Source organism: Melopsittacus undulatus, chromosome 5 (assembly GCF_012275295.1).
Source record: "Melopsittacus undulatus isolate bMelUnd1 chromosome 5, bMelUnd1.mat.Z, whole genome shotgun sequence".
Lineage (NCBI taxonomy): Eukaryota > Metazoa > Chordata > Aves > Psittaciformes > Psittaculidae > Melopsittacus > Melopsittacus undulatus.
This window is the reverse complement of record NC_047531.1, coordinates 77,852,222-77,876,285: the sequence shown is the minus strand read 5'-3', so window position 1 is coordinate 77,876,285 and position 24,064 is coordinate 77,852,222. Positions and strand designations below refer to the sequence as shown.

At 43.2% G+C, this 24,064-nt stretch overlaps 1 protein-coding gene across 2 annotated transcripts in view; it reads left to right on the top strand.

Moving 5' to 3' along the window:
* ETV6 (ETS variant transcription factor 6) overlaps window positions 1-24,064 on the top strand; it is a 133,569-nt gene that overhangs the window by 88,796 nt on the left and 20,709 nt on the right. For both annotated transcript variants that reach the window (XM_031047997.2, XM_031047996.2), the window contains exons 3-5: window positions 11,354-11,518; window positions 15,265-15,399; window positions 20,146-20,688. In XM_031047997.2, coding sequence (XP_030903857.1) covers window positions 11,354-11,518; window positions 15,265-15,399; window positions 20,146-20,688 — 843 coding nt within the window. The remainder of the gene's footprint in view (window positions 1-11,353; window positions 11,519-15,264; window positions 15,400-20,145; window positions 20,689-24,064) is intronic.

Sequence of the window (24,064 nt, the reverse complement as noted above, 5' to 3'; positions counted from 1 at the left end):
CCCCTCTCTGTCAGCACATCCAGCTGTTATTCCTTTTGCAGTTTGCTACCTCTCTGCCACTTATGTTGACCTAACTGTTAGTGCGGCTCTTAATCAGCTCACAAAGATGATCTAGCAGAAATGGATGCGCATATATACATTAAGTACAGATTATCTCTCTCATCAAGATCACAGAATAGCTCCTCCACCAATTGCACTGTCACATTGAAGGAGTAGGCAGAAAACAATATGAAGTCAGCATTGCCACTGAACAATATACTGTCTGAGCTGTGGGCTGAAAGGAGCTGGTTTGAAGGACAGTATAGTGATTGCAGACATGCCAGCACTGAGATAGAAATCATTATCCCTTTTATTCTAATATACCCAGTTCAGAAGGGGGTATATTTCCCTCAAGCTCAGGACTCCAGCAAGACACTTGTGAAGCTGGGGAAAAGAAACTAAACGTGTGTATTTCTGAGATCCAAGGCTGTCACAGAGAGGTAGCCCTAGCTCACACAAGTGTGTATCTGCCCTGCAGTCAGAGGTGAGTTGGTGTCACAGCTGCCCAGAATTTGCTGAAGCCATAGTACCCCAGTCTTCAGCATGAATTAGTCACCATGGTGTCAGGCAGGCTATGCTGAACATGCAGCGTATGTTCCTTGTCCTTGTTGTAGTTGGCACCTCAGGGAGCTAGTTCAGAGAAGCACCCCAGGGATGCCTGCAAGTGCTCCAGCCATGGCTTTGTGCAGCCTGCCCATGGCTTTGAGACACACAGCATTCTATCTCCCATGGATCTTTCCTGTTGTCCCAAATAAAAAAATTGATTTGTGATTCTTTGGGAAATACTTTCATATGGCCCCAAATAAATGCTTCAACTTCGTAACATTATTGCACAGAAATAATAAGTGGAAGCCGACTGGGTTTGGGGGCCTAATATGAGAAGTTAGTGGGTGTGCTGACTAGCTTCTGAGCAAGCAGGAGTTAAACCCTGGAGAGGAAGCAATTCTCAAGCTGCAGCAAGGATAATCATGATAATTTATCATCTGATAATCAAAGAGCACACACTTAATTTGTTCTCATTATCAATGTATTTCAAGCACAAGTACTTAAGTACAAGAAGCCTTTCTGTGCACAAGTTGCACTGGAAGTGTAGAAATAAAGGGACCCATGCAAATGCAAAGCAGTTGTACTTCTCCTCAATGGGTAATGTGTTGTTGCGGAGTTTGGAGTCCGTCTCAGTGGCCTCCTTGTCCCCCTGGATGTGGAAAAGGACCCCCAGCATCAAGTTGTTGTAAACACTTGACCTTTCTCTAGGACATCAGTGTCTTCTTGGAGAAATGACTGACAGTTTGTAAGAGCTGCAGGGATTTAGTTCATTAAGGAACCATCAAGAAATGAAGCTAAATCAGGAGTTTTTAATCATGTCAGAACTCTGGTTTGCAGCATCTTGGGAGTGGGAAATGTCTGCAGCATGCTAAGAGCAGGCTTTTACCTCCTCTTCTGAAGCCCAAGATGTGTTTTGGAACTGAGTATGGTGTGCAGCCTCCAGAGCTGTAATTTGCACCATTTCCCCCAGTTATTTAATATTTAATGTCACCTGAAGGCAGGTTTTCGCATAAAGCGTAGAACTCATATACTGGTGGATTGAAACAGGCTTTTATAGCCCTCCTGGCTGGAGTCTGAAGGAGAATGCCTGCTTAAGCAAGAGTCAGAGGTCCAAAAGTGAAATCAGTTACAGTAGATGTATGACATGCTTTTACCACATGCTGGTGGTAAAATTTTCGCTACACTGATTTGCTTAATGGTTACAGGCAAAGTAAGCCATGGCTCTGTCTGTGCTGCCAAAATCTGCTGCTTTTACAGTAGCAGCACAAGTGCAGCTGCAGTGCGCAAGGCTTGGAGCCCCAGCACAGAGGAAGCCAACAGATGACATCTTGCTGTCACAGCATAGGCCGTTCTGTAGCGGAGCTGGCCTCACGTTCCCTGGAAACAGCCTGGAAAACATGCTCTTTGTGTACATGCTCTCCCCTCCCCAACTCTCATAGTCACAGTTGAGGTAGGAAACAAAGTCTCAGCCAAAATTCCTTAAGGGAAAGGGACCCGATTTCTTCAGGATGTGAGCCTCTGAGAACAAAATCTCCTTGTGAGAAGAAAGCAATTTCTTAATACAGGAGGATTACAGTGTCTTGTTTTGTTGGTGGTGGTATTTTGTTGGCATGTGAAATTGAGATTTCAAAACTTTCCACTTGATTCAGCTGTACAAAAAGTACTTCCTAACCTCTCTTTTCCAGAAGGGTAGAATCACCTCTAAGTTTGCAGCCACTGTAAGATGGAGGTGACCTAGCTGGTGACCGGTCACAGTAATAAACTGCTGTATTCATTGCTGCTAGCAACTGTTTCTTTGGGTTTTCACATCTTTCTGGAGTGTTGGTTAGGCACCTAAAACTGGAGCTTTGAGTTCCGTCACCAGCATTATTGCCGCATACTGTAAGCATGGTAATAGTCCAAGCACCCGTCTCCACTGTACAGCAATTAGACAGCAGGCAAGAGACTTAAGTAAAACCATATGTAGGTCAAGACTACCAAGATCAATTTATTTCTAATTGCTTACAAATTTTCAACACCCCAGCCAGGGATCAAGGCTATTTTGTGTCAAAGAAACAGCATGTATTGACAGTTCATTCTAATACAGGTTTGGGGGTTTCTCTTTAAAATTACTGTTGCCAGGATGCACCAAGTAAGTGGCACAAAAAGCAGGAAGAAAAGTAGATGTTAAGGAAGTAAAGATGCTTTGCATTTGTCCAGTTGTAAAGAGGAGCAGAATATAGTTCCTGGATTTGATCCTCCTATAATAGATTCAGTGTATGGGCAGATGTCCAATGACTCCGTGCCTCACATCTATAAAACAGATATAACAGTCTAATCTCTCTGCAATTGAAAGGCACTGTATGGTGTAAATGGGTATTACTGATAGTAATATCAGCAGTGGCTGTATCCAGCTCAGGAAGACTGAAAAGAATGTTTGTTAGACCTGAACTTTGACCTGGATTAGGATAAATTGAGTTGAAACAATAAAGAGCTGCTGAGAAGAAAATGAAAGTTCTTATAATCTCCTTGACTTCTGCTTGCAAAACTGCTTGCTTCTGGCAGCATTGTCTTCTGAGCTAGCTAACCCGTGCCACTGTCAGCGCTCAGCTGGCTTTTGTATAGGATACAGTTTTTGCACATACAAGGGAAAAAGCAACAGAAGACGTTTCTTTCAGCTCCTTTTGGAAAGGAGCACTAGGAAAGCAATGTCTGCTCCATGGAAAACAGCCAACAATTGGTGGAGAAGGAGTCAGGAGTGGATTAAGACTATAACCGGGAGCAGATCCAAACCAACATTTCCCCATCCCCCTGCCAGCTGCTTGTTTTGCACAGGCCTCTCTGGTCGGAATCCTGTGGTCACCGGCCCTCTCTGCCTGTGGGCACAACATGAGCAAATAGAGGGGTCTGGGACCCAAGCAAGTTCTTCCCTGAGTGCAGCAACCGCGGTAGTAGCTGATGCTTGCAGTGAGCTGTACAGCAGCAGTGTGCTGTCCACAGCTCACTGACTCACGGTTACGCTCCAGTCTTCTCTGAATGTGGTGCCCAGATGCAAAACCCCAGCCTTCACCCTGCCCTGGAAGCAGAGCTCTTTTCAGGCTTTTAGGAAGGTTTTGCAGACAACATGAAAGGAAGCTGGAGCCGTTCTGTGCAGTTCTTGAAAGCTCTTGGACATGGCTCATGGAATGAGTGCCTAGAAAACAGGCTGGTCTTTTCATCACCTCTGCAGTTGCTCACTTGTTTAGCTGGTAGCTTTTCCCTTCCAGAACTTCAAACCCGGGTCATTTCAGCATGCCTACCAACACCGTTTAAGTAGACTGGTTTCCCTGTTCCGGGTGAATTCTCTTTTCAGGCCTCCAACTGCTTGTCAGCAGCAGGTAGCCTGCTCCAGCATTGTAACATTTTCTGTGACTGATCCCTGAATGGGTCAGCTCACAGGACTACATCCTAAGGTCCACTTTTTCTGTAAGTTAGCTCCAGAGGATGCAGGGGGAAACATGGAGGCAGTTGCTATGGGTCAAATACTGATTTTGTTTACAAGAAATGGAGCACAACTGGCCACATTAAATGACTGGGTTGCCTGAGTTTCTATTCTGACGTCAAGTCAGAATACAAACTCTAAGGACTTCAGGAATTGGTCTGCAGTGTTAAGGGACTTTTCTGACTGTTTTGGGGGTTGGGGTCTTAGACTTAGCTGAGTAATTTTGTGTAAGAAGAGTTATTTCATTTACTAACCAGTATCTGCAAAGAAAAGGGTTTGGCTATAGAGTGAGAAAGAATATATTCTTCATGTTGAATTCTGTAGAGTGTGACCTTTCCTCCCTCCTTCACGCTTACACAGTCTTCACGTTTTGTGGGGGTTTTGTAGTGGTGACTTCATCTGCCATCATTTATCAGCCAGCTATCAGCCCAGAGAGCTAATTTAGAGTCCTGCTTGTGCATTTGATCAGCAAATGCAAACCATGTGTAATGTCAGCAGGTCAGGGGAGGTGATGGAACATGGGATTTTCACCTCAGTTCCAGAAAGGGCCATAGTTGCTTCCAGGAAGCAGAGCTTGGCACTGGGTGTGGGGAATTGAAAAGATTTATTTCCCTGTATGAGAGCACAGAGCTTGATCATTCTAATCGAGCATTTTCCAATCAATATGTTTCTTACGGGCTTTCCAAAGGCTGCATTAGGAAAGCAATTTTATTTATTTTATGGCCCTGAAGCCCTAAGGGATTGGGGTGTGTCAACTTTCCATGGTCTCTGTACAGACAGTGAGAAGGGCTGGGTCACAGGACACTGTGCTAGCAAAGTCAGCATGAAACCCAGCCCGGTGCTCCACTAGGTTTGTCTCCGTAGACATCTACATATTGCAGGGGCCCCAGCGCCAATGCAGCACACAGAGCATTACCTGTGCTTGTGCTGTACCTCCAATACCCTGCTCAACAGGGCAGCAGGAGACAGGAGCCTGTGCTTTTTATTTCAGACGCTACTGAAAAAGCTGTTTCGCCCTCTGTTCCCAGCAGTGTAGGAAGCTTCCCAAAGCCTTGTCATTCTGATTACAGGCAGTTTCAGACCCTTTTAAAGAACACGCAAGTCTCAGTGGCGTCTCTCTTCCTGCCTATCACATGACTCCTCTGTTCCCTATCCTCTCATTGTTTTCCTTAACAAGACCTGTAAAGGTGCATTTTCATCTGCTGCCATCCATTTCCCTTGTACTGGTTTGTACTCACTTCCCAAATAATTCGCTCTGAGGATTAACCTTTTCCATCTTTTCTACCTTCGCTTATCTCTGAGCCTTGAAACTGCAGAGCTAGGTCTGTGCTGCAGGCTGAGGCAATCCCTGCAGCCCAGCAGCAATGAATGGCCACTGCTTCACTACATGGGTCAAGTGGCATCCGATGGAAAGAGCAAGTGGTCAGGAACATCACTGCTCATCAAACTTCTGTCCCCTACTCCTAACAGCAAGTACATGGACCACCAGTGATACAGAGTTTATACTGTGGAAAGGCTGTATCTTCCACATGTATGCTAAGCAACGAAGTATCCCAGAAGTTAGGCTGTCCATCTGCGTGGGGATAGCTAAACACACCACAGCTCTCTGTCACACATTCCCCTCCTCTGAGGAATTAGAAGGGCCTCCTGAGAAAGCAAGGTCCTTAAATCTGCTTGTCTTTCCCTTCCATAACAGGTAGTCTTGAGGAGCTGCTGAGTACCTTGTGGGTGGGAGCCTGCCAGTGCGGGTAGCTATGGGGAATGCACTTGCAGAAGGAGATTGCTGCAGCAACTCCAGCAGAGACAGAGTAGAATTCCTGCCTCAGGAGGCCCTAAGCACCCAGTTTAGGCTTTAATTTGAGCCCCCTTCAGTGTGATTGGCACACTGCTGTTGAGCTCAGTGCAGCCCTTCTCAGTGAGCAGCGCATCCTGGTTTGTGCTGTAAGGTTTGAGTGTGGTATCAGAACAGGGCCCTTGGTCTGCAGCAGCAATCAATACCTCTGAACAGGGAACCAGAGAGCAGGAGAGATGGCACCGTGGGAGTATTGAACTGCAGTCATTTGAAGAAGCTGTACAGCGTTCTTGCACTTTTGAAGCATTATAGTTGTTAACTGGCCAAGCCCCATGACACCTCTTTGCATTTGGGCAGCCTAGCTTTCCAAACAAAGAAGTGAGACAGAAGGAGAAGACTCTTAGAAGTTGTCCTGGCAGAGCTTAGGCAATGGATTTGAATCTAATTCAAGTTTTCCTCCAGACCATGTTGCCTTTATACAGAACTGAAGGGAAAGACACAACCTCATGCCCCTGTCCTGGTTGACATTCACCATGGTTTGCAGAACCATATATTTTGCTATATGGGTAACATGGAAGAATTTTCTTAATAATAGAAAAGAGAGCTTCAGTTGCTAAAGAGCTGGTTGGTAGCAGACATTCTTCACAACTCATACAGCATCATTTTCCGACTAAAGGCTTAAGTACTGTCCTGTAGTCAGCTGGCCTGCCTGATGCTGCCAGTGGTGATGCATCTGTCCCTGGGTGTTTGGAACCAGCTGCTGATTTGCATGTGCTGGCCCCTTTGCTGTTTGCCCAACTGCAGTAAGTAGTTTTTGGCATGGGAATGAGAACAATTCGGTCTGCTCTGCAGAAAGCAGGGATAAATGAGAGGTCTGTCTGTACCCCCTTCTCGCCTCATCATCCTGCCTGCCAGGCAGACAGGTGTAAGCATGGAGTGCCTGGCGAAAGTGGAAGAAAGAGTTAGACGAAACTTTCTGTGAATGCTGTTTCCATCATGCATGCTGTCCTGTGGTTGAGTCCTCATACTGAAACTGAAATGGAACAGCAGCTCTCGGTGAGTACTGTACATTTAGCATTGGATTTGTGTCTTCAGATTGTTCCAAAATGAGTCAAGGTGAAAACAGCCTACGGTACATTATACTTAATGTTTTAGAGGTATCTGTTACATACGCCATACGTAGCAACTCATACTGTAAAACACATATTCTGTCTTCCAAAGCAGCGATGCTGAATGTGAGTGCTTGGCAAGATTCAAGGTTGGCTACATCTCTTCAAAAATCAAAGTTGTAACCCCACCAGAAGTTTGTGGTCAGATGCAAATACCACTGGCTGTGTAGTTTTACGTGCAGAAGGTTATACTAGGTGAGGGGAGCACTCAGTATTTCCAACCTCAAGTTTCCAGGAGTTCACTGTCAAAAAGAGTGAACTCTTAAGAGACCATCAGCTTATCACCTCTTCAACTGAACAATACATTAAACTGCATGCATGTGTAAGTGCTTGGACAAACCTAAAAAAGTTGACTGGCTACTTCAAGGTGTAAATTACCCCATCAGCCCCTCTTCATTGTACTTCTTTTTTCTGGACAAAAATAGAAAGGAACAGTGGATTGCTTCTGCAATACAGATGGTTATGGGCTTGTGCCCTGCAGTATGAGAATTGGTAGCTCTCACTATTTACAGGTAGATAGCTTAAGAGGTGTTAGAAACAGGACTTCAGTGAGGAAAAAGCAGCAGACATAATCTATTAAAGACACTGGTGCACCAGCCTGTGGCATTAGAAAGGTGACCACTAATTCTGCTCTCTGTTTAATGTATATGAAGCTGTCAGATTATAAACATGTCTATAAATCATTGTATTTTACTCTGCTGGAAGTGGTGCTTGGAAGCTGACAGAAGACAGGCTAGAAAATGGACCTCTCAGAGACAGATTTTGATGTTTTACGTGGCTTTGGCTAACCTGCTTTCAGCTATTAAGTTCAAGAAGTTTTTGCTGGTTATTTTTCACTATACAGGTAGGGAAACCAGGGTTGGGGATGCTTGCCAGATTTCATCCAGCAGAGCAGCAGCAGAGATGAGAGCAGAGCCAGGTCTGAGTCCCAGGTCACAATTTACCCTCTGAAGTCTGTGGTGATGCCAGCCACCAAGAGGGCAGACTGGGAGAAAGGCAGCATCCCCCATGTCTGATGTACACCTACCAAAGGCAGCAAAGCCTTCACACAGATTCCAACAGACAGTTCAGCAGGCAAAACTCTGTCCTTATTTTGTAGCACAGCACTCAATTTCCTCACTTTATTCTGCTTGGTAAATATCTTTGTTAGTTGAAGACAATGCTGTTAGCTTTCACAGAGAATAAAACTGGAGAGATAAAAAGAACCTATTTTCTTCCACTGTGGGCATGACAATAAAAGAGAAGATGGAGAGGGGAAAATAAGAAACAGCATCTAAAAAAGAAAAATGTTGTAAGTGGGATTAGTTTTTCTTTCATGGAGAGTACAGGGAAACATTGTCAGGACCTACTGATAGCTATGTGTGCTGTGCTATAAAATCCCTTCAGCTGGAGAGCCAACCCTCTCATGCCCTTGTTTTCACAAACCCAACTGCTTCTTTTTAAGAAAGGGCAAAGGAGGTGGAATATCAGTTTAGTAAATGCTGTACCACACACGAAAGAATTACTTTTTGAATGGTAGTTTCCGAAGCACTTTCAACCACACCAACCTGCACCTCCAGAATAGCCTCCTCCAATGACTGAACTGGTTCGGTCTCACAAAGCAAATAGGTATGCAGTGCAGGCAGGCAGCTAAAGAGAGGCTTTGGAAGAACCTTAACTTCCCAGGAAAACAGCAGAGCTGGGAGAGAGGGAAATGGGAGCAGAGGTGATCAGTCTAGGGAAAAGCTGTGAACTTTATGACACTTTGTATCTTCGAAACACAATGTGTTTGTAAGTAACACCCGCTCTTGTTAGCCACAACCAGGCTGAACTAGGCAGCCTGCTTGCTGATTCCCAGTAACCAGAAGCCAAATGGTTCTAGGTCATACTACACTGGGGCTTTTCTTATGAGCTTGGGAGGTGCTGCTGAAACCCAGCAGAGACCTGATTTGCAGTGTGAACTGTTGGGTCTGTTCCAGAGTTGCCACGTGGGTGTTCCAGTCACTGTAGCTTATTTGGCTGGTCTGGGTCTAGCGATGACCAATCCAAACCTCTCTTTAGACATGATATTTTTGTATTAGTTGAATGGAAGGGGAAAATACGCTGTCACCAGCACATGGGAAACATTGATCTGTGTTTGTACAGAGAGTGATTTATTTATTACGTTGTTATCTCTAAGGGAGCATGCACCTCAGGTGAAGTTGCCATACAGCTCTGTCCATGTTGGCCTGATTTTCCCACTGATGTTTCGTTTTGTTCCTCATCTTGCGAAGTACATGTCAGAAATCAAGTCAGATTTCCATGTGTTAGTTTTAGGCAGTTTGTCACTTGCATGGCATGGCGAGGGGGGAGACGAAAGAAACCGTGCATGAGCATCTCAATCACTCCTCAGATGGACTTGTAGAATCATTCATGTATTGTGGTCTGGCTGTATCACATCTGACTTTTTTTCTCTTTTAACTGCAGTCAGTATACATGCTGCCCAGCAGTGGCATGGGGTCTGGAGTGTGTTTTCTGTAGTCAGTGCAAGATGGACCTCATTCTCACGTTTTAGATGGTGGTTTCCATGTCTCTGAACAGATCTACACTTCACCTCACTCCCTATAAAAAGAAAGGTCCTGCAGAAAACTCTGACCCCAATAATCAGACCCTAATTCACTGGGGGTGGGGGAGGAATTTAAGTCCTTCATGAATAAATAAATAAATGCTACTTCTTGTTCCTGTGTGGCACATAATACAGTGCTTAAGGGGCAGTTGAAAGCCAGTGGAAATTCATGCTGCTGCCATGCAGACGTCCCTTCTTTAGGTCAGCTCTGACCCATTCTCAGGCTTGATCTCAATTCCTTTTCTGACTGGGATTCAGTTCTGTATGCAGCTGTGGCTCTGGGACTTTCCAAGGCTGCTGTCTGGGAATCTGGTATAGCAGCAGACTGCAATTCACTGCATGTGACCTCTTGCTGAAACAAAAAATAGTGCTGCCTATCTGTTAAAGAGGTAAAACCCAAAACAAAACAGTGGTACAACTCTCCCAGGTTTCTTTTGGTGCTTGGTAGGAGGAGAGTAATCAGATCTCAGAGAATGGTATGCCAGGAAGGAAATTTCTTCCCATGTGCAGCATACAATCAGCCAGGTGCAATACGAGGAAGGAAGGTTCGTCTTCCTCTGAAGCGTAAGGTATTAGCCCCTGCCAGAGGCTGTGTACCAGAGGTCTGATCAGATACGGCAAATTTTGTGTTCCTATGCACAGTGTAAAGCTTTGTAGCAAGTCAAACAATGAGTCATCTCATGAGAGGGAAAGGAAAAGAAAGCTTTTATCTCCCAATAGATTGGAGATAATCTCTCTACTTGGGTATAAACAGCTCTTCACCCTGCTGCTTGCTCTCCCCAGGGAGGAAGCTATTTTAGATTTGTCTGTAAAACAGATATTGAATTGTCACACCTCGCAGGCTGATCTGCCTGGGTAGCAGGCAAAAGGTGTTTGACTTTCATGGTACCTTGGTTGGGCCTCTGTGAGTAAACACAGTAGTCTAGACTGTATATGCTGTAAGAGCTGGCTGGGAGAAAGGGAGTGACAGATTTTCTTTCTTCTCTCTGTGCCCAAACTGAACATACCTGCTATTTTACTATAAAATGGAACACTACTCTTCTATGGACAGAGTTACATTGGTAATATTTTATAGCTATACAGGAAACACAAGCTAAAGCAGTGCTAAAGATGCCACAGCCTCAGCACTTCTGTTCCTCTCCAGTATGGGAATAACACCTGCTAGCACAACAGCATATGCAGGAGTGGTGGACCAGTCTGAATACACCTTTCTCAACCATACCCATACTGTTAACCAGTTGCATAAGCAGCCCTTCTTTACAGACCCCAGACACCTAGAAGGACATATAGCCATAGCTCTCTGGCATCTGCCAGGTGAGCTATTATTCCTCATCAGTGACTTTACAAGGGGCATGAGGAGAGAGCATACCTCTGTTTTAGGAAAAGATACACACTGAGAATGGATGGGGTCAAGGACTTTGCCTCCTGTCTGCCCTGCACCTCAGAAGAAGCAGTGGGAAGAAAGTTCCATTTCACAGTGGAAACCTGGAATGGAATAATGTCTTAGAAGCTTTTTTCAGGATGTTGAGGTAGTTCTTGTTTCTCAGTATGTCACAGATAAACCAAGATGCCTAAACTAATGAAGTATTTCACAGTCCAGTGCTTAGAGTATTTCTGCATCAACATGACATCCCTTTCCTATACCTTCTCCTGAGACTTTGCATGTTATGGTGTGGGGAGAAAGGAGGATTCACTGATGTTTGTCTGTATTCCCATGCCTTGTCTCAATTTGGTAACAAAATTGTGGTCTCTTCCTGCCGTAGGTTTGCAGCCTGTTTACTGGAGCAGGGATGATGTGGCACAGTGGCTCAGGTGGGCAGAGAAGGAGTTTTCCTTGAGACCGATTGAGAGCAGCACTTTTGAGATGAACGGCAAGGCTCTGCTGCTTCTGACCAAAGAGGACTTTCGATACCGGTCTCCTCATTCAGGTAAGCATTGTTTACAGAAGCTGTGATTGAAAAGAGGGAGGAAGCTGCAATGGAATCCAGAGAGGATCAGAGCAGGAAATGTTCACATTTGTTGGTGTGGACTGGGTGAGGGGAGGGAGGACAGAAACACGTTGTATGGGACAAGGACAGAAAGGGCAAGGAGGGAATGAAACCCTGATACTCCTGAGTTGTAAGCAAATTTGAATGCAAATTCAAACCTAAACATGAAACCGGTTTCTAGTTAAAGCTCCCTGTAAAAGTCCCAGAAAGCAACTTTCTCTGGCAGCGCTTTGTGATGTGTAGCTTTTCCCTGTAAAGGTTTATCTTTTCACAGACCCAGCTACAGCAGGAAGTTAACCAAATGCTCCAGCCTCTTTAAGAAGCCCATATTAGCATTTTGCCTCACAGTTGGCTTGGCTGATGTGCTGCTAAAAGTGACTGCAAAACTCCTCCCTGGGGAACCTTTCCTCTGTTTCACAGCCCCTGTGGGCTTTACTTTACCTTATTCTCTCATCTTGTGCTGGAGTCCAGCCCAAGGCACAGCACAGACAGGTGTGTGAATCAGTCTGCTTGTTGCTCAAATTATGTCTTCATTTATTCACAAAGCAGATGTAGAAATGTGTATATTGCCTGCCTGTATTTATATCCCCTGGGGTCTGTCTGCTCCAGTTTCACAGGCAGAGTAACCTGCCTTCCTTTGTCAGGGATGTTTAACTAAATGGGATTTGTGAGCTTTTCTTTTGTGACTGTACAGGGTACCCCTATTAAACATAAAGGCTCATAATTCTGTCACCATAGATGATCAAGGAGTTTGGACCAAGCAGTGGCAGAATTTCTGTGAGGAAGCTCACTAGGTGCAGAAGTACAGCTGATGCTGCTCGGATCCAGCTGAGAAACAAGCCATGGCACTAATTCTGCACCAAGCTGCTTGGCAACTCCCTTGAATGCATCCCCCCAACCATTCTCCTGCAGAATCTGCCTCACAAACTGTGGCCTATGTTTAGTGTATACAAGGTTTTATAAGCATGTACTTCGAATCCGGGACTAATTTTGTATGAAAGAAAATGCCAAACATTAATGTTTATTGACAGTGTAATGCAGTAGTGAAAACTGATGCCTAGAAACTTTGAATTGTTTCATTAGAAAATTAGCCTTGCTTAAGGCAAAAGGAGTATTGAGAGTAGGGATGTGGACAAGGATTGTAAGGGACACTTATGTATCTTGTCTGCAACTCCACTTATCATCCCAGTGCCTTGCTCCCTGCAAGTTATGCCCCTGCTCTCCCCCTTATATGCTGTGAGGGCACTTGAAATTAGTAGGATTAAAACATTTGTAGGCTGGAAGCCTACAGACTTTCCCAGAGAAAGGCCTTTGGCTGGCAAAGCCTCCCTTTATGCAGAAGGTTAAGCTCTTATTTATCTACATTTGGAATGAAATAACCAAAGTAAAGACTCCCTCCTTTGCTTTTTCCCTCCTTCTCTCCAGGTATTTCCCACTGATAATAAACTTTTTAGAGGACATCTGAGTCAGTCTCTAAAAATCTAGATGACTGTAGGTAAAGGGATGTTACCTCAGCATTTCCCAGATTATTAACTCTATGTGAAATTTAAGAACTATGAAATAATGTTTGCCATAGAAGCATTAAGTTTTTAGAGATTGTAGCTGCATAAAAGCTGTACCCTTGTCCCTCATGGCTAAACTAGGAGAACCACATCTGCTCCCCAGAGCGGTCCTAGCAATAAAGTGGGCTCACAGCCCCACAGCTATTCTCCTGTTTAGGGCTGGCCAGGGAAAGGAGGCAGCAGAGGAAGGAGAGTGAGAAATGCTTTTCACTTTCTTAACTAGCATTACTGCATCTGGCTGGTGCAGAAACATAACTGTTTTGTTAGGGAAAAAAATAAAGATAGCCAGGTTTGTGGATGTTTTCACAAGTCTGTCAGTCCAAATCAAAAGAGGTACAAATTTGCTACCTTGTTGCTTGGAGTGTTACAGCACTAGTTTTGATTTTATGCCACTGTTGCCTTCAAGGATGCAAATTATGTGGTAAAATCACTTTTTAGCCTTTCATGTACTAAACATGGAAAGGGTAACTGGGTTCTTGAGGCTTTGTTTTTAAGTAGATTTTCAGGTATCACAATCACCTTTTAAAAATGCCCTAAAGTCACTGCTGAGACAGTAAAAGCTGCCAAGATACTAAAAATAAAGGAATCTGAATCATGGAAAGCAGGATGGCTTTAACTGTTTAATGCTATTCACTGAACTTTCCCACAAATAGAGCACTGGGAGTTCATAGAGACAAGGGGCAAATGGCACACAGCTTACATATTTCACAGAAACAACACTGAAAAAGAGCCCTACACTCAAGAAAACTCTCCCAGAGAATCCAAGGTTTCCAAAGTGAAACTTCACAAAGTTCTTTTTCAAGTTACATGCTACTGCTGCAACCTGTTCCAGTGTAATGTGAGCAGTGACAAACAGAAGGAGAGCAAGCAGAATTAAAAGCTGAGACTTCTATCCTTTTGTTGTACATTTTCACCTTGAAATGTGCAACCAGTTGCATCAGACAAAACATAGAAGTACCTAGGGTGTTATGTAGATGATGTTGGAAGGACATCAGTACAAGACGTGATACATAAAAAGACAAAAAACAAGCAGTTCGTCCATTGGTCTCCTAGATGTTGTGGTGATACATTCCACTGAGGAAAGATATAACAATTCTGGTGCGAGGGAATTGGGGAGTAAGGGGGAAACAAGGAACAGCCTTGCCTGCAACCCAGAAAGAAACATCTGGATCAATTCACACAAGGTGCAGTGCAATTCACTGCAGGCATTTCCATGGAAGAGTGATACAGCAGCAACTCACAGACTGTATTCGCCCATGCAGAGCAGCAAGTTCGCTGCGGTTTGTTCCTTAGTCTGCCTTATATCCCTGGTCTAATAGTGCCTCTTGAAGTGAGCTCCGTATAGATTCTAGAAGCTAGAAGTAACTACCTTTGGGATCATCTGGGCTTTTCAGAAGTCCAAACCATGATACCAGGAGTGACGTAGAGAAGTTCCTGAGGCAGCTATAGCACTCAGGTACCTCCAGGAGTTGTCACACAGCAGAGGTGCTCAGGATAAGTAAATTTCACCATTCTTTTAACTCTTTGAGTCCATCCCAAAGTAACTTCTCCAAGTGAGAGTTCTTCTTCCTGTGGATTTCCTAGAATGGAATATCTTAGTAGCACACTGCCTCTGGCCTTGAGGCTTTACAACATCTTCTGTGTCCTCCCCCCATAAAGTGTAAATCGTTCAGTAATTAACTAAAACGACCATCTTTGCTCCCAGCAACTCATAGCATAAGCCATGGGCTCTAAGAATTCTATATCCTAAGGTGTCTGTCTAAGAAACTGAGGCTGTGAGGAGGTGAGACACTGAACTAACCACTGCTTGTTTAGGTTTGGAGCTCTTGGATGGGCACTCATGTTGCCTGAAAAAGACTCACTTTGGGGTAATAAAAGCTGTGTCTTGTCATTCTCCCATTTTTCCACAGTCACACACAGAGGCATGATGTGCAGCTTTGCTTTTTCTTTTTTTCCTTTCAGGGAAGAACCTTCCAAATCAGTGAAATGCAGGATTTTACTGCAAGCATTTTGGGGTCTGAAAATAGCACCCAGGAGCCATGAATTCATGCATCAGATGGCTAAATGAGTCTTCTCAGCAGTATGTAGGTTTTCATTTCCTTTTTCCTGCTGTTTGTATTTCAGGTGATGTTTTGTATGAACTCCTTCAGCATATCCTGAAGCAAAGGAAAGCTCGTATGCTCTTCACACCTTTCTTCCACCCTGGGAACTCAATCCATGCTCAGCCAGAGGTCATATTACACCAGAATCATGATGAAGGTAACTCTGTCTCATTCTTATGGGAGCTGCCATTATAGGGGGGAGTAAGGTAAAGCTGTGAGGAATTACGTCATTTTCTTGCTCCAAACTTACTTAAATAAAGTTGCTGTCCTCCCTTTGTCTCCATGGCTTTAGAACAATCAGCTGGTCTAGGAAGTCAGCCATCCATTCTCCATTTATCTTCTGTTGTTTTGTTTCCAAAGCCTACTTAAAAGCTATGCCAGATGCAGATTAAAAAAATCTGGCATAGAAAAGGAAGTTTTATTGACCCCATTGATTCATCTTTCCTCATTACCAATTAGGTAGACAAAGATGCTGGGACTTTTGGTACCCAGGAGATGCAACTAGATGTAATTGTTTGCAGAGCAAGGGAGAAAGAAGGTAGCCTCAGAGAGGAATGTCTAAATCAAAGTCACTTCAACTGACAATCTGTCATCACATCATGCCAGAGTTCCTAACACCGAGCCCGTCATGTTGTGCAGCTTTTGAGCTGATTGGGCAATTCATGTTTAGAGATGATTTTTTTTCTGTAGGTTTTCTCTCATTTTAACCATCAGAATTACTTGCTTAGGTTATTAGTTAACCTTCTGGTAATGTCCACACATACCATGGCTGTCAGAGGTGCTGAAGAAAGAATAGGTATGTTTGTGGAACTGTAGATTTAGGCTTCCTCTACTCTATTAGTGCAGATCAAAATGCAAGTCTGCTTCCTTTAATGGAAACATTAAGGTTTTATTTTCTTTTAAAACATGCATACTAAAATAATTCTTAGTTTTCTCCAATAACAGAAAAAACAGTAAGCCTAAGCCTTTTAAAAGGTCCTTTCCATGAAAGCATGAGGCAGAATTCACTTTTGCAATTAAAAAAAGCCAAAACAAACCTCAAAAAAAAAGTACTGTTATTCCTCTTTCAAGTAAACAGGAGAATAGAAGTGAGTTAGGATATTGCCCTAGTCTCTGCTAACTGGAAAACAAGATGCATAGGTCATTTGAAGATTCAACATGAGATTGCAAGAGAAGATTCAGAGGTACTGTCAAACCTAGACAAGTTGCCCATGGCCAGCCTGACCAAGCCAGAATCAAATGGCACCAGCAAACCTTTGAGACTAAGCCAAGACCAGAACAGCAGCAGGTGGGATAAGGATGCTCCAAAGTGTTTCCACACAGCTGTGCAAATATTTCAGATTAGAAGAGGGTGCTACAGGTCAGGATGAAGTTGAATTGGCAGAGTTATGCAAGAGACAGTTTCCTGGTGTATTAAGATAGGCACTTCCAGAGACCTTTACTAAAATCTCAATTTTTTGCTGAAGCTTGGCATTCACCCACAAGTGTTCCCTCTTTAAATTTCAAACAGAAACGCTAGCTGCCCTCTCAGACACCCCTACATTAAAGATACAGAGTAACTTTCACTCTAGAGAGGATTTCATGGACATGTTGAGTTGGCCTTTATGTGTGTCACATAAAACCTAAGTCCTTTGCAGTTTAGTTCAGCTTAAGTCAGAACACAGGATGATTAAGAAATTACTTTGATTTCTCCCTCACAGTGCTCTGGCTGCTGATAGTACCACTGATTTTGTTTAAAAAACTCTGTGCTATTACTTGAAACTTTTCTTTATAATGACAAAAATCAGTTCTTGTTTTGCTGTGAGAGGAAGTTCAAAACAAGCAGGAGAAACTACAGCTTCAATCAGGACGTATCTATGCCAAGAATTTATAGGCAGGTGAATTTATTTTTGTATTTTGACACTTCTTCTTTCTTCTTGTTTCACCAAGTCACTTGGGAGAAACTAGCACAATTAAGTTTACCATTTTCCATCACCAGAATGCAGCTTAGTAAAAAAAGAGAATTAATGTGAGAAGCAGAGCTTAACCCTGCTTAACTCCCAAGTTGTAACACAGGTGTCAATTGGCACAATTTTGAGTGGTTAAACTTCATAGGTGATGGATCTTTTCTAGAATCCCTCCTTACTCCAGTGATCTTTTCCATTTTCTTCTACTGGCTAATTTGCCCATTTCCTAATAGACTTCGGATCCAGCTTCAAAATGCTTCCGTTACAGGCTAGTTAATCCAGAATCAGATGAGACCAACATTTGCATCTAGTAGCTTTTTACTAGCTTAAGCAAAGTGGGTTTGACTGTGAAATCAATTAACAATGGTGCAGGGTATCTCTGAGATGCATTGACATTGGCGTGAAATCTGCGCTGTGAGCATCAACCTCTGTCCCTGTGAGAGGGATGAGCAATCGAGAGTGAATTACCTAAATCTCCAGTGGTCCTTCTGACACAGCACTGAGTCATTTGATGGGATGCCATACAGGAAGCTCACACTGTCATTCCCTGCACTTCTTTTGTGGGTAAGGAAAGAGTGCTAATCTTTGCGATTGTCATGCCAGCAACTGCTCACTTTCAGAGTGAATGCAGCCCTACCCATCCCTATATGGATCAGATAGGTCAGCAGTTTTCCTCAGAGCTGAATTCCTTTTCTCAGCTTTCTCTTCAAGCAAAGAGTGTTGGTCACTCAGAATGAAGTCAGACTAATGAGTGAATCTGTTCCTATTGTGCTCAACTTGCAGTCATCAGATGTGCCAAGGAATGAATGTGATGAAGTTTTTATTCTGTTCAGGGTCATTTGTGACAGTGGAACTGCTTGGAGCTGGGTTTGTTTTATGGTAAAAAGCAGTTTTGACCATAAGGAGATTCTTTAGTTAAGTATTTAAAGAGAAGGATCTTGGAGGAAAGTGAATGCTAGTGTGTATCCATTTGTGGTTATACCTCTTGCTGCTTTTTAAAGAGTTCTTGGTCCCTACCTTCTCTCCTGTCCTGGTTCAGAATCTCAATGGTTTGGAAGCAGATAGATAGGTCTGCTTCTGTTTGGAGCTTCTCAGAGCCAGCTAATGTTTGCAGAGAGCTTGGTGGAAAGCACAGCAAGGCATTCCTTTCTGCTTTCAAGATAGCTGCTCCCCCCAGCCAAGGCACTTTAAGTAAGTAGGACAACCTGTCCAATATTCTGGTCTATATTTACAGGCCAAGAATGATCACTGTGCATTTGAATGTACAGTGATGGGTGTGGATGGTCTGTAGAAGATAGGACACTGAGTAAGATTTGGGGGTTGCTTTTCTTTCCATTGTGGCAAAGAAAGGAGACTTTAAGAAAAGACAGCCACAGAGGTATGTACAGTTGTGAATTAATTCTTCTTTGGAAACATTTGGGCTATCCCACATTAGCTGGCCACATTGTATTTAAAGCTGGTCGGGTTAAAACAAGAATAATATATAACTGGAGTCTCATGTCCTCCACCTGTTTCACTGTGAGTACCTTAAATAGCTGTACAAATGTATTTTTCTTGTCTGGGACCACAAGTGTGTGAAATAAGTATTCTGGAGCGATGTAGCTTCTGCCTAAAATCTCAGGGTTTTCTGTAGACTTTAGTACACTTGTACAGATGAACAGCCAGTTGAGTAGGCAAAAGGATTGGTGCCATGTCACTGCCTGGCTCTACATTTTCTCAGATCTAGAGTTTCTAGTCAGGCCTCTCCCTGGGTATGCGCTGATCCTTCTGATGCCTGCCTGGGTTCTAGGGCAGTGGGAGCCCCCTGGTCTTCATCTTAACAGGGTTTTCAATGAGTATCACTGCTTCGACAAGAGAATGAGGGAATCTCTAAAGAGTATCAGAGCAAGAGGAGTGAACAAACAGGCAGCCACAAATAGGCAGCTACTTGTTTGACACGTATCCAGCAGTTTCCTTCTCTTAACGTCCAAGGCTTTCAATAAACAGCAGTGAAATTTGATCTTTGTTTTTCAGGTAAAAACCTGTTAGCCATTGCGCTCTGGTGGTGTTTTCCTCTTTGTCAGTAATTTCCCCAGTCAAAATGGCCTTAGCTAACTGAAATTTTGCACTGTTTATGTCAAGCATTTCAGTTTGTGAGAGGATTGTTAGTATGTAAAGATGCTGACCTAGAACCGTGACTTATCTCCCCTGTACTGTTAAGGATCACAGCTGGGGAAGTTTGCTCATGCAGAAGTGATTCTAGAAGTGACTCCTGGGACAATTCATCAGTAGATAGCACATACTAAATAAAACAACGTGAAAATATCCCTATTTGATGGTACATGCTCTTAATATCAAGACAGATAAAATTTAGCCAGTGTTTCACAAAGAGCTTCCTATCAGTGGGGTTTCTGTAGATAACCCACTCCATATTTCAGACTAAGGTATTCTTCACCTTGACCCAAGCCTCTAACATCTCAAACTTATTACCCAATGTTTTCCTGGAGACATTTTCCTTTTTTATCTCTACCATCTACCTTACAGTGCTCATCATGGAACAATAACAGGAGCCACATGTAGAGACATGAATGGCAGGAGATGAGTTTCAAAGCATTTGCACAGAAACATAGTACAGCTGAATCAGATCTTACTTTCTTTACGTGTGTTCCAGTCAGATTCTCAAAATGGTATTTCTCTTAATACGTTTCCCCAGGAGCTGCCTTTATGTGGTGGTGGAAGAAGATTGTTTTCATGACACTACTCTCATTCTGGGTAGTAATAACTATATCTGCATTTATATGGTGTTTTTCTGGGCCTCTGTATGTCACACAAATGAAAACATTTCCAAGCTGACAAGCAGTAAGTCAACAAGCAAACATTTCCAAGCAGTACCCAGTAAGTCCAGTTAGTAGTGTGACATTTAGATCCTACGCCTTGATCGCAATATAGCTGATCTGTATTGGTTTTTTCCTCCACAGATAGCTTTGTCCAGAGACCCCCAAAACCAACCACAGAAACGGTCCACCACAACCCCCCAACCATTGAACTGTTGCATCGTTCTAGATCACCCGTCACCAACAACCACCGTCCATCACCAGATCCCGATCAGCGGCCATTGAAGTCCCCTATGGACAGCACTATCCGTCGCCTTTCCCCAGCTGACAGGGTGCCGGGGATAAGGCATCAGCACGAGAACAGCCAGCAGGAGCCCTATCCTCTCTCAGTGTCCCCAATAGAAAACAACCACTGCCCGCCTCATTCGGAGGTGCTCCAGAAGCCCTCCAGCCCTCGCCAGGAGAACACCAGGGTCATCCAGCTGATGCCCAGCCCTATTATGCATCCTTTGATACTGAACCCCAGGCACTCCGATTTCAAACCACCAAGGTTGTCTGAGGATGGGCTTCACAGGGAGGTAAAGCCAATCAACCTGTCCCACCGAGAAGAGTTAGCTTATATGAACCACATCATGGTGTCTGTATCCCCTCCTGAGGACCATGCGATGCCAATTGGAAGAATAGCAGGTAAGCAACATTCTGTAGGTTACACCAGAGCTGATGCCTTTCATTCATAACTAACTATGCTGGGTATTAAGAATTTGCCACTCTGTGACCTCAGGAGTTTACTGGCATTCTACAAGTTTCACCACATCTGTGGTTTAGACAGTTAAATATGATTAAGCCAGCGTTGTGGCAAGTAAGCAGAGGTGCAGAGTGACTTGCTTGTGACCACAGAATACGTAATTGGTATTGAAACATTTGTGTCCTGACACTGACTGGCTCTCTACCCACTAGCAAACCATTTCTTTCCCAAGATACCTATCTCCAAAACTTTGTCCTGCAAAGAGGTGGTTTTCCAAGAGTTGTATTCACATTGATGTATAGTCTCACAGAAAGGAAAAGTCCTCTATCTGTGGCCTTTGAGATAATGTACTGTCAAGCCCACTATTATGGAGATGGCGAGACTCATACTGCCTTGGAGTCCTACTATGTGTCTTTCCAGTGCTTCTCACACTAGGATTGTCCCCATTTTAGAGAAACAAGGTTGCCTTTGTCCCCCACAAACCACAGGTATTGTCTCACTTTTGTTATCGTAAATAACTGACATCACAACAGCTGAATCAGGAAGCTGAGGTTACAGAAAATGTTTTTGTACTTGAAAGGGAACTGTGAATAGGTAGGGAAAGGGGGAATGGGAATCCAGCCGCTTCAGAAATAACGCTGAATGCTCCAGTAACCAGTGTCTTTGGAGAGATGTGAATATGCACCACACCCAAACGCATTCCATGCATTTATGTCAGCAGTGAGCCAATGTGATACCCAGCTGCTCTGGGGTATTACACATGTCCAGAGTGTTATATTTTAAAACACCTTGTTCTTTTTTGTCCTTACATGCCTCAGATTTGTTACAGATGTGGTGCTGCCTTAGCTTTAATGAGGAAGACTCTTTATTTTCTTAAGACTTACCACTTTAAATCCAGAAGGTACATATCTCACCATCTAGTCAAACATCAAACACGGCAAGAGCTATGATCATTTCATGTAATAGAGATAGGTAACAGAAATTAAGCTTTTGATATTTTTGCCTGGCTGACGTTTGTCTCTCTCCATTTGATTGTTATTGCCCACACTATTCTCGGCAAGCTAAGAAATGTACTTAATGTTGTGGCAGAGAAGATACACTACTGGTTGCACCACTGCAGATTTCCTTTCCATAAAGTACTACTGGAAGATCAGCAGGTTGCTAATTTTCATTTTTCAGAAGGAAATGTTCTCTAAGAATGAACCCCTGACTGAAAAGAGTGTAAGAAAAAAATATGAGGAGTTGTTGGTGGTGTAATTTTCAATTCAAACTCAAGAGTTTTTTACATAATTGGGATCTCTTGGTTTCTACATGTTGTGCACTGGGTCTAGTGACACAAGCCCTGTAACTAGTACTCCCATGTCCTTTCCATCCCTATGTTGCTTGCAGGGCAGCAGAGCCCAAGCCCTTGGATATTTAGGCCTAAGACAGTTGCTTGGCAAATATGTGTAGCAGTTTGAAGTGTTCTACACAGGCTGTATTTGCATGCTTAGCTGCTTTCATTTGCAGTCTTGTGGCTTAGCTTAAACCCACCAGCATGGGTGGCATGTCTTAAAGAGCTGGTTAAGTATTTCATGCTAAAAAGACCTGGGGTGTATTCAAGCATTCAGTTCAGGTGAGGCCAAGGGTTGGGTGAATACATAGCTGGTGGTTGCTAACATCTTAGATTTCTGCTGATAAATTTGCCAGTGCCTTATGTCCTTTAATTGTAAATGCCAACAAACCTCACTTGCTGTACAGGCACAAGGTAGTGCTATTCTAATTGGGTTGTAATGGCTCCTGAGCTGTAGCTAGACTGTATAAAGAGCTCACAGCCGATTTAAAGGTGACAAAACCCAGATTACTATCAACAGTGTAGAAAGCCTGTGTTTCATGCCTTCAATTTAGAGCTCTTGCCATTACATGATCTCTTTTTAAGGGCATTTGTGATTTATGTTAGCATAATCTATTTTCCACCTGAGTGTCCTTACCTTCACTGACACTGCTGTAGTTAACATGGAGGCTATTGACCAACCATGGCTTGCCACTTTGATTTGAGAGAGATGAGACCATGAAAACTGTAACACTTGGCTTCTAAAAGGCAAATATACATCAATGCAAGTGTATTGTTATAAAGAGACTTTTAAAAAGTCACTGGCATTATTTCCATTTTATGGATGAGGAAGACTAATGGGTTGGTTAAAGAAAAGATTTACCAATATAGTCCAGTGCCAGAGCTAAGTACTTATATGTTTATATATATATATATATATATATATATATATTGGTGAGAAGAGAGCCTTTACTTTCTACTGGCTTAACCATTTGAATGCAAGTGGTTTTCATAGGTTATACTGATGAGGAGCAGCTACCAGGGAAGCCCCATGGGCTGCTGACTAAAACGTCGGGTTGAGTTCCAAAAGACATTCTATTCCCAGCTCAGATATTTTAAATTGTAAAAGGAATTCTTCCTAGACTTAAGATACCTCACAGCCTCATAAACCTGTTTACTTGTAGATAGAGTCTGTTTTTAAATGCAGCACACAATTACTTGGTGCTGAGAAAGAAAACAGTGTTTTCACTTGCTATGATCCACTAATACAGTGTTTTCAGGTCAATCAATAAAGCTCTGGGCTTCCTGTCAGACAAAATAATGACCTCTGCTCACCGCTGACAAATCTTTCCTACCTTTTCATGTAATATAGTTTCTCAAAATATTAATTTTACTGGTAAATCACTTTCCATTTTACAGCATAGAATTTCAAGTTGAAGGTCTTGTTCTCTTTTCCTCTAAGGCCATTTTACACTTCTCTAGCAAAGCAGAGGCATAAGGTATGTTACTCATTAAGGTCCCATATATTATTCATCAGTGGCTAGAGTAGATTTTTAGTATTACGTTTAGCTATCTTCTCAACACAGTATGCACGAGTCTTTTCTGTAACATTGTCAGAACCAGAGGTTGTTGTGTTGGAAGGATCCAAAGGCAGACCTGCATCCGCTGTAAGTATGCTGGGCAAGAGTTAAGCTAACTAACTCAGGCATCAATAGTCATCTAGCTATGCCAGTACTTCAAAACATTAACAACGTGTCAGAAGGGGAGTTTAGCAGGGCAGTGTAATGGACAGTTTTCCCCACTGAAACTGCTAATTCAAAGCAGCAACAGTGTTTGTTGGTAGTCAGCTCCTAACTTGAACTCCAGCAAGCAGGCAGTCTGTCTGGCTTACTTTCAGCTCTTCAGTCCATCTTGGTTCCCCCTAAAGAGTCTCCAAGGATTTCACTCTGTGGGAAACAGAAAACAACTTTTTTCTCCCTATTATTTCTTTTAATATGGTTGCAGTT